General features: G+C 37.6%; 1 protein-coding gene across 2 annotated transcripts in view; it reads right to left on the minus strand.

Moving 5' to 3' along the window:
- The window catches only part of CCDC152 (coiled-coil domain containing 152), a 23,640-nt gene extending 12,884 nt beyond the window's left edge, over positions 1 to 10,756 (minus strand). The window contains exons 1-4 of one of the 2 annotated variants that reach the window (XM_029940941.1): positions 10,695 to 10,756; positions 8,587 to 8,675; positions 6,576 to 6,681; positions 418 to 486 (exon numbers count right to left, since the gene is read on the minus strand). In XM_029940941.1, the coding sequence (XP_029796801.1) occupies positions 418 to 486; positions 6,576 to 6,681; positions 8,587 to 8,673 (262 nt within the window). In that variant the 5' untranslated portion in view covers positions 8,674 to 8,675; positions 10,695 to 10,756. Of the gene's footprint in view, positions 1 to 417; positions 487 to 6,575; positions 6,682 to 8,586; positions 8,676 to 9,516; positions 9,698 to 10,694 lie in introns of those variants that run through there. The other variant, XM_029940940.1, reaches the window with a different exon arrangement.
- Positions 10,757 to 11,162: the final 406 nt, after the last annotated feature.

Consider the following 11,162-nt stretch of genomic DNA (forward strand, 5'->3'; position numbering starts at 1 on the left):
ATGTGCTGGCTTCATTTACACAAACATAGCCTCAGTCTCTGATATTAAACTAAGCAGTGAACTATCACTGTCGAATACCTACCTTTCAAAACTGAACACAGGACCATTAAAAACCAAGAGTACTTCTGAGAATAAATATATTTCTGAACTTTTGAAAATAACAAAGGGAATTATTATAACTGACCCTAAAACATCCTCTAATGTTCCTGTCAGAATACTACTGAATTATCCTGTTCAGCATGATATTTCTTATTTCATAATAATTTAGGAACATATTATCTGGCAGTGAGAAGTCTTGGCATTATCTGATGAGTTTAACGAGATCAGATTAAAAGAAACTTATAGTCAACGATGTAAAATTCTATTTTTAAAGGTACTCAAATATATCATATTTTCAAAGATTTCTTTCTAACTTACCCTTCAAATTATGTTGACATTCAATGGTCTGTTGTAGCCCTTTTACCATATTATGAAGAGTAGAACATTCTAAAATATGAAAGACACATTTATTTGAAAATTATTCACTTTCATTTTGGAACTATTCTCTCAAAGTTGAAAGACTTAAAATAATTGACAATTATGATATTTTAAAAAATATTTATTTTTGAAAGAGAGAGACAGAGAGACAGAGATGGAACACAAGCAGGGAAGAGGTAGAGAGAGAGGGATGGAGAAACAGAATCTGAAGCAGGCTCCAGGCTGTGAGCTGTCAGCAGAGAGCCCAATGCTGGGCTCAAACTCACTAACAGTGAGATCATGACCTGAGTGGAAGTCAGAGTCCCAACCAAATGAGCCACCCAGGTGCCCTGATAATTATGAGATCTTCATGAAGCAACCAGGTATCTCAAAGTAAATAATATAGTAAGTAGTTTTTAATTACCCTTTAAACCAAATGCATTCTGGGATTTAGGGATGAGTTTTTCTACAGCACAATAAATTAAGTATAATAGGGATCCCCAACCCTATGTGCTTTAGCAATATCTGCCCTAAAGGTAAGGCACACTTGGACATGCCTGCAGAACTATGTGTGGTGTATCCACGTGATTTTTCCATGAAAGAACATCTCAAGGAGAGTCAAGTACACTAAATTTTGTTAAGATCAAGAGCCAGAGCTGGTGAGGTGTCATTTGGGAGAAGACAATGTTTTTCTTGCTCCCTGTCCTCCAACCTGTCCTCTTAGTACTCATGCCTAAGTCCCAGGGCAAAGGAATAAAATCTCAATGTGCTGAGTTATAAGGAATTAGCAACTTTGGTGCTAATGACTTTTGCCACAATGGAAAATGGAGCCTTCATTGCAAGTATTCATGCCTTGATATGTGAATATAAACTGGTTATAACTAGCAAAAGCAAATCCTTTGATGGGTGGCAGCAGAGATGGACACTTCAGTAATTTCAAGCAGTCCACTTGGCTGTAAGCTCCAGGAGATCAGGGACTATTTTGTTTTATTCACCATTTCTCCCTAGTGTTTAGAGCAGTTGTGGTCCATAGCAGTTACTCCATAAATATTTGCTGAGTGCCTGATTGATAGACAAGCAATATAATATTAAGCTGAAGCAAGAAAGGTGTAAGTGGAAAAATATAATATAATATATATTATATTGCTATTATTATAATATATATTATATTGCTATTCTAACTGCCTTGCAAATATTGAATAATTTAGCCCTCTTAACCCTCTGAGGTAGGTCCTAGTATTTTACATATGAGGAAGCTGACACCTAGAAGTTTAGTAAATAGCCCAAGGTCACACTTCTAATTAGTAAGTGGTAGGGCTACAACTAGAACCCCAGCAGTCCAACAACAAGTTTGTGATTTAACTACTTTACTACCACAAAGACTGGCTCAGGAGCACTCCTTTAGAGTAATATGAGTAGGCTGGACACCTTGGAAAGAGGACAAGAATAGAATCGGAGACTCTTTCTGATTGCTGTTGCTACCACATTTTTACAATGAGGTTAGGGAGAACAGATGGCACTAGTTTAAGTTTACAATCACACTAGCTAAATATATAATGATGCAACTTCATAAAAGAATAACAGTATTTTTAAAATATTAAAATGTATAAAAGTTTAGGGAAAAGTTCACCTTTTTTTGAAAAATAGGACAATTTCACCTTTATGCACTTGGCTTAACAACTAATAAACATTGAGCCTTATTCTCTTTCATTCAGTTTTAGAGACCCATGAGCAATATTCAGCTAGTATTCACTAGTATGACCTACTGACTAACTTCCATTCTAGCTGGGCATCTGTTTTGATGGTTAAATATTAAATACCATATTTGTATCTAACAAAAAGTTATCTATGTATAATACCATTTATTGATTGTTTACTCTGCCAAGTATTACACTAAGTGCATTATAAACATTAACCAATTAATCTTCAAAATGATACTGAGAAGTTAGTATTATTATCCTGACTTTACAAAGGGAGACGGTCATCCATAGAGGTTTGGTTACTTGCCCAGGATTCCAGAGTTAATAAGCGGAAGGTATGGACTTGAGCATATGTTTTTCTCATTTTAAATCCTGCTCTTAATCTGCTATTCAATACTTCCTGGGGAATTATAAGATATACTGATGAAACCATGGAGTCCAAGGACTTAGAATACAGTTTCCTCTTCTTCACCCTCTAGCTACAACACCCTGGACAAACTACTTAACCTCTTTGAGCTTGATATTCTCCATCTGCAAAATAAAAGTATGGGTGATACCTATCCTCCTTCACGTATAAGACTACTCTGACAACCCAATGAGAAAACAGTACTCTCTAAATTTACGCACAAATATTCGACATTGTCATTGTTATTTCTCTCTTCTCTCAACAACTTGTATGTATCTCTTTTCTCCTTTTATCACATTTCATTTTAGTTATTTGTGGTTCCTCCCACTAGATGGTGAACTCTTTCAGGTAAAGATCATATCTTATGAATTTTGATATTTCTTGCTTCTAATATGGTGACTATTTCATAGGTATTCAATACTATTTTTATTTATTGACTAAAGGAAAGAACCCATATTGTGAAGGGAAAATGCAAAATTTTGCCTTTCAGTTAGAGGTCCTACACAGTCTTCACATACTTTCTTCAACCATGCTAATGGAAATGAAAATATTTTGCTGAAGTTAAAAGCTTTATGCAGATACAAGGTTCTTCTACTGTGGTTTTTCACTTGCCCTTGTATACCTTCTACCATTCTCACCACTCACTCAAAATTTCCTACCATCCTCCATTCTTTTTCTCTTTTACTATTTCCTAATAATAGTTTGATAGTTAAATCACGCTTGACATTGCCTACTTCATATATGGTACTGTGTTGGCTGCTACAATTAAACAATTAAAGGGGTACCCAGCTGGCTCAGTCAGTGCAGTGTGTGACTCTTGATCTCATGGATGTGAATTTGAGCCCCACATTGGGTATAGAGATTACTTAAAAATAAAATCTTTAAAAAAATCAAGGAGGCATAGACTCTGCCATCACTTCTCTTTGTGCCTTTTAGAGGAATAAATAGATAGCAGAAGTTATTTTAGTACAGTTGACTCTTGAACAACATGGGGGTTTAGAGGTGCTGACTCCTGTGCAGTTGAAAATCTGAGTGTGGGGGCACCTGGGTGGCTCAGTCGGTTAAGCATCCAACTTCGGTTCAGGTCATGATCTCACAGTCTGTGGGTTCGAGCCCTGCGTTGGGCTCTGTGCTGACAGCTAGGAGCCTGGAGTCTGCTTCAGATTCTGTGTCTTCCTCCCTCCCTTTCCCTCCCCAGCTCACACTCTGTCTCTGTCTCTCAAAAATGAATAAATGTTAAAAAAATTAAAAAAAATTTCTGAGTGTGCCCTTTGACTTCAAAAATGAACTACTGGGATGCCTGGCTGACTCAGTTGGTAGAGCATGTGACTCTTAATCTCGGGATTGTGAGTTCAAGCCCCACATTGAATGTAGAGTTTACTTAAAAAAAATTCGAAAACTTAACTACTAATGGCCTACTATTGGCCAGAACCTTAGTGATAACATAAAGTCATCAACACATATTTTGTGTTATATGTATTATAGCCTATATTCCTATAATAAAGTAAGCTAGAGAAAAGAAAATGTTATTAGGGAAATCACAAGGAAGAGCAAATACATTTATAGTATTGTACTGTTTTCATCAAGAAACATGCACATATGAGTGAATTCATGCACTTCAAACCTGAGTTTTTCAAGGGTCAACTGTAATCAGCAAATTGAAATCAGAGTCCTGAAACTGAAAGTACACTGAATTTTTTTAAAAACATGTATTTTCAAAAGATGAACACAAGGTGGCTCTCTCAACACTTTTCCCCCCAAAGGAAAATGGCTCAATAAAAAATTGTTCATAAGGTAGAATACTATTCCTTATTTTAAAATAATGGCTTTTAATTCTCTTTGCAAACCTTTATCTGCATTACCATTTCTGTTGGATTTTAGAATACTATCCTATCCAATGCTTTTTATAAAGCTAGAGCTCAGAATATTAAGCTACTTCTTAAAAAATTTTTTTAAAACATGTATTTACTTTTGAGAGAGAATGACAGACAGACAGGGCACGAGCAAGGGAGAGGCAGAGAGAGAGGGAGACACAGAATCTGAAGCAGGCTCCAGGTTCTGAGCTAGCTGTCAGCACAGAGCCTAGCGCGGGGCTTGAACCCACAAACAGCAAGATCATAGCCTGAGCCAAAGTCAGACACTTAACTGACTAAACCACCCAGGCACCCCAGTTTCAGCCTCTAAACGAACTAGTTTCCCTTTCCCCAAAGCAAGCTCTGTTACCAGGATACTGATGCTGTTTATCTTTCCAGAGATATACAAATGTATAAGAAAGAGGGTGTTCTGTGTGTACAAGATATTTGTATAAAAATGATAGAAGATGGTTGTAAACATTGTTTTCATTTATGGTACCTTGGAGATTATTCTATATCATATAAAACTACTTTTTCTTTTATCAGTGCCATAATCTAACCAGAATCCTACTGATGATGTCACACTCGGAAAGGCTTCTGTACTAAGAAACAACACACAAAATCCCCCACAAAAACTCAGGTTCTAGTCTATTTTTCCTGTGGTTTCATTTTTTTCACCTTTAATTAACCTTATTTTTTGTATAGTTTTAGATATACAGAAAAAATCGAGAAGGTATTAGTTGCCAAATATCCTACACCCAGTTTCCCGTTATTAATATCTAACATTAGTACGAGATGTTTGTTACAATTAATGAACCAATGTTGAAACATTATTATTAACTAAAATCTATACTTTATTCAGATAGTCTTAGTTTTTACCTTATGTTCATTTTCTGTTCTAGGATCCCATCTACAATACCATATTACATTTACTTGTCATGTCTTATTATGGTCCTCTTGGCTGTGAAAGTTTCTCAGAGTTTTCTTGTGTTTGATGACCTTGACAGTTTTGCAGAGTGCTGGTCAGGTATTTTGTAGAAAAGCCCTTTATGGGGATTTGGCTGATGTTTATCTCATGGTTAGATTGGGTTATGGGTCTTTGGGAGGAAGGTCGGACAGGTGAAGTGCCGTTTTCATCACACCATCTCAAGGGTACATACATATGGCTTTTTCTTTTTTCCTTCCTGATACAGGGCACTTTATTAGTGAGGAGTATTGGTCTGGAGAAAGGGTTTTGGGATGAACAGGATCAGCGCCCATTCTGGGGAGCATTCCTAAATGTCAGGCATTCCTCCATGCAAATTTAGAGAAAAATCCATCATGGATGTAACCTTCCCAGAGGACAGTACTGTGACGCCCTCCCCCTCAACAGCAGGGGTACAAGGGGCACACCTATGGCACAGCTGGGCTCCAGTACAGCGAGGCTTCAATGTCAGGCACAGACTGTTGGGGCATACCAGGAGCTTCTCAGAGTTCCATGTGAACGTGAGGGAATTCAGGCTCTCTTGGGTTCTCCAGATACGCTGAACTGGCTGCACAGTGAAGCCAAGCACTACTGGGCCTGCGGGCTGCAGGAGCAGCTGAAGCTGGTGATCTGGGTCTAATCCCAGACCACTGTGCCTCAAAGCGAGTTGGCATTCTCAAAGAGCCTGGATTTTCAGGCTCCCTGACGGCTAGTAGGTGTGCAAAGGATGGACCACGACAGGGACACAGCTGGGAGGATAGTTCGTTGCTGGGAGCTGAGAGACACACATGGCCTGGTTGTCCCAGAAGTAAGGGGACAGCTTTGGACTAGAACAGCCCATTTTTGGCACTAAAATTTTTAACCCATCTGAAATTTCTTTTGGTGACAGGAATTCAACTGTTATTTTTTCCCATGGTTTTGAAGGCTTGGATTGAGCCTTGGATTTGCCATTTATTAGTTTACTGGTCTCCAACAAATTATTTAACTTCTTTCATCCTATGTTTCTTCATTACTGAGGTGGCTTAGTAATACCAATCCTATCTATCAGGGCTATAAAGGATAACATGAAATGGTAGCTCAGAAAGTTCCACGTGAATTTAAAATGTTTTACAAATGTGTGGTATAATATTAACCGCTGTGGTATCAAAAAACACTTTCATGAGATTTAGTATTTCTTCAGGCAGCAAATAACTAACCTTTTTTCATTGAGACCTCCTTTGTTTGCATTACTTTTAACAAAGAGTTAGTTTTTTCCAATTGTATATCCAGTATATTATTCTTTCCACTGGTTTCTATCATTTTCTGTAGAAGAAATAATATATATTATTACCAAAGCAATGTTGCTATTTTGGTTTTTATTTATTTTTTATCAAATGATATGATGACTAATGAGAATACAAACCACTTAATACCTAAAAGCTAATAATTAAGTCTGGCGTATGTTTCATGTAAGCCAACTTCCTCATTTATTTGATTTAAAAAGTAACATGGCAAAATATTAAAACAGACTAACAGTTATAAAAAGTTATGAAAAGTGAGAATATGACCTAACTCGAATCCCCTTCTTTCTAACTATTCAACCCTCAGTCCTATGGTTAACAATTCCTTATACAGATTTCCAAAATATTTTAGGATTGACTCTACAACTATAGGAAAGGATCATTTTATACTCTGTTCTTCACCTCGAATATACCACTTGGAAATGTAATCTTGGAGATGATGTCCATATAAGCACATTTATGTCTACTTTATTCTTTTTAAGACCTGCATTGAGTTTCATTCATGAATAAGCTGTAATTTATTTAACTAGTCCCCCTATTGAGGAGAATTTGTGTTGATTCCACTTTTTTTTGCTATTACAAATAATGAATAAAGCCTTCTTCAACATATCTTTTTGGCATCTTTGTGCATAGTGTAATATCTGCCAACAGCCTTCAGACAGCTTCAAAAATCAATTCATTGTATCATCTATATCTCTACCCACTTCCCTATTTTCTCTGCTTCTGAATTTATCTTAAAAGCAACTTCTTGACATTATAGTATTTCATCCATAAATATTATCATCTATATGTATCTCTAAGAGATAAGATTCTTAAAAATATAACCACAATACTTCATCACATCAAAAAATGAATATTTCTGATTTAAAATATTTAAGGATAAGACAGATATTTCTAAATAATCTCTAAAAATTTTGCACCAGTTCCTCTCCCACAAACAGTGCTTCTTATTTCCTTTTCTATTCTCTCTTAAGAACCACTTGGTTAAGAAAACTCAAGTTCATTGTTTTAAGAAGTTCATAATGTGGGGTGCCTTGGTGGCTCAGTCAGTTAAATGTCTGACTCTTGATCCCAGCTCAGGTCTTGATCTCAGGATCTTGAGTTCAAACCCTGCACAGGGTTCTGCACTGGGTGTGAGGCCTACTTTTTAAAAACAGTTCATAATATTATCTCAAAATACCCATTGCTATGAAAATCCTTTTATTATGGGCATACTGCACTGTGCAGAGGAAAAGAAATAGAGAAGAATGATAAAGAGAGAAACTAGAGGTAGGTATTATTCCCCTTCTCACCCTTGCTTCAAAAACCCACTCCTCAAATCTTTCATTTATCCACCTACATCTTCTCAACAACTATTCCTATTCCTCTCCAAGGCAGACAAGGGGCAAAAAATCTAATATATATTTGTGGGTTTGGTCTACCATGTAATTTGTCCAGAGTTGGGAAGAGGAACTTCAAATAGGTCTGTTTTTAGGCAAAAGAGAATGAAAAAGGAACAGTATAGGAAAGAGTAAAAAATTATTAGAGTCACTCATAATGGCAAGAGACTGAGGATTGAGTTTATTTCAATTTTTACTAAACCATTCCTGAGTTTATGGATATTTTGAATATTTAAATATATATTTTCCTTTTAACTTTAGCTAAAGTATATCAACCGTTTCCTTGTCCCAGAAACATTTTGATGTATTAGTACAAATTATCGAAAGTGAAATATATTTGAAATATGGATTTTAAAAATGAGAAAGGACTTAGCAAAAATATATTTCCATTGCATTTACTTTGCTTATTTTTTGGTACATTTTTCTTTCTACCCAACACTTTCCACTAGTAAAATCTGTTTCACTTTTATACTATATACTTCTATACTGTAACTTTTATACTATATATTATATAGTTTTTATACTATAACTTTTATATCTTTACATACCTTTTCTATCTGTGAGAAATCATTTATAAGCTTGTCAAGATTCACATTGCTAATCTTTTTCACACATCCTTCGCTGCTTTGACTCATGTCTAGTTAACAAAGAGATGAAGAAATAAACAAAAGCTATACAATAGTCATAATAAGTCAAATACTAACGTTTCTGTACTCCACGCATAGAGCACCTATTTGAGCTCCATTGCATGTGGAAAATTTCTGCTATACACATTACTAACATAGTCAACTGCATTAACACTTCTCTAGTCTTCTGCAAGTTTTCTCCAAACAAATCTAAAATTAGTGCAGTTACATGCATATGTAGAAATTATTTGTCCCTTTTACACAAAAAACCATTCCACTGTTCAATTCATCTTCTTGCCATCAGTACGAGAGGACTCAAAATCTGGTGTTACTGCTAAGTCTGATGTGACTTTTAAATAAAGGTATTCTCAATTTACGATGTTTAAAATATTTAACTATCATGCCACAAATATTTTTTGCTGTATTTCCTGGTAGTGTGCTTACTGCCATGGACCGAATTGTGTCCCCCTCCCCCCAAATTCCTTTGGGCATAGCCAGCTAACTGCTAAAGAACAAGTTTTAGTTTTAGTCCTATGGTACCAATCAGAAGAAATTCTACATTATTCCAGAAGTAAACTCATTCAGTCAGGATGAAGAAATTGAGTTTCACAAAACTGCTCGCATTTACACTTAGGGGTGGGAGAGTGTTTCAAAGAATTAGGATTAATACAATCTAAAAGTATGAGACACTTGTCTTTAGACGTTTCACAAGCAAACTGCAAGGAGAAAATACAAATTTGAAATGTAGGCATTCTGGATAGAGGCAAGAGCATATGCTAATACCTGGTGTGTGTGAGTGGTTGTGGCAGGGAGTCCAAAGTAAAAAGTAAGTAAAATTCCTAGAGTAATTACCTAAAGAAATTTTAGGAGTCATATTATTTGCTTCAAATGAAGTACAACACAACAGACATTGCTTTGACAATTTGTTACTTCACAAATCTCCTTTCTTCCTCTTTTTGACTGGACATTAAATCAAATGTATGACATATGACAACTATTAGTGGTTTTTAAATGAAAGAATTTTAGCTGTATATTTTCAGTTTATCGAATTCTTATTCAAGTAAAAATATCAAAAAATCCCTTAAAAATGACAACTTCATCATTAAGGCAGGAAAATAATTGTAATAGCATCCCATGATAAATACATCAAAATTCTTTTGGGGGGTTAAACTTAACAGTCATCAGCATTTGATAACTGTTACTCTTTAACAGAACTATAGATAATCTGAGGTAGTTAACGCAAAACTTTCCCTCCCAACTTTTCTCTTTTTAGTTTCTAACATTTTAAATTAAAAGGATTTTACTACAGTTCTCAGATCCCAGCTCTTGAATTAAATTCATTTTAATTTCAGCTTGATTTTGTCCCAACTCCTCTGCTCTAATGAGCCTCTGGGAGTGTTTTTCTTTATAAAACCATCGCTAATACTCCTCTGGCTGTTATTGCAGCCCCCGCGGTGTACGAGTTGGTCATACAGGCTGATAAAGCCATCGGATCCATGTCTAGGTGCCTTCACAGTACTCCCCAATTTCCTCCATCAACATCTCTTCAGTGGATATGGCCTTCTTGCCCGTGAAACTAGGAAACAAGCTGGGGATTCAGTGCTTGTCAAATTCTTTGGTGAGAGCAGAGACTGACTTGTGACCTTCCGGCCCAAGAGCACCCCCTTAGGTGGGTGACGGCGCCATTTGCTTCCTGGCTCTTCGGCCTACCGGCACCTGGGCCTCATTCCTTCTCCCCCTCCACCCGGCCAGGAGGGGCCAGTGCTCGGCCAGAAGGCAGACTGGGGGAGGGGGTGGGGCTCCTCGTCTCCCCTCCCTGCGGCCCTCGGTGAAGGCACGCTCAGCCCGAGGCCCGGGGCTCCCGCTCCCTCGACCCGCGTGCCAGGGACCAGAGGAACCCAACTCTACTGCAGGCCTCGCACCACGGCGGCTGACGGGAGAGGAGGGCTTAGGAGACGTCTGGCGGTATGAAGAAAATTTCCAGGCCAAAGTGGGAATTTCGAAACCGCCGACAAAAGTCTGGAGCGTACCTGCCGCCGCTCACAGGTCGCCACAGCCTCCCACGTGACCACATCCGGGTGCTGATCCGTCCCTCACTGCTGTGCCCTCCCCGGAAGCAAGTTCCCCCAACAATAGGCCCGCCCTTCTCCGGGCCCCACCTGGGCTGCTTGTTTTCCACCTCCGGTGGTCCCTGCCTTCTTGGCCCTTGCTCTCCTAGGCATCTGGTGCTTCTTAGATATTTGTTCTGGTTTCTGGAACATGACTCAACACCCAGTGCCTGCCAGATTCATAATTATTTCCCCAACCAGAGAATAAATCACACTGGTTTTAAGTTTGGAGCAGTGAGTCAGCACCGTTGAATAAATAATAATCCATATTTATTTGAGTAACTTATGAAATAGGCTTATAACGTACAGAGACTGTGCTAAATGGTGGAGATGAAGGCATGAATATAGTCAGGCTGTGCGGTCCAGGGCCAGCTGATAGATATCATGTTT

This window comes from Suricata suricatta, chromosome 6, assembly GCF_006229205.1.
Source record: "Suricata suricatta isolate VVHF042 chromosome 6, meerkat_22Aug2017_6uvM2_HiC, whole genome shotgun sequence".
NCBI classification, from domain to species: Eukaryota; Metazoa; Chordata; class Mammalia; order Carnivora; family Herpestidae; genus Suricata; species Suricata suricatta.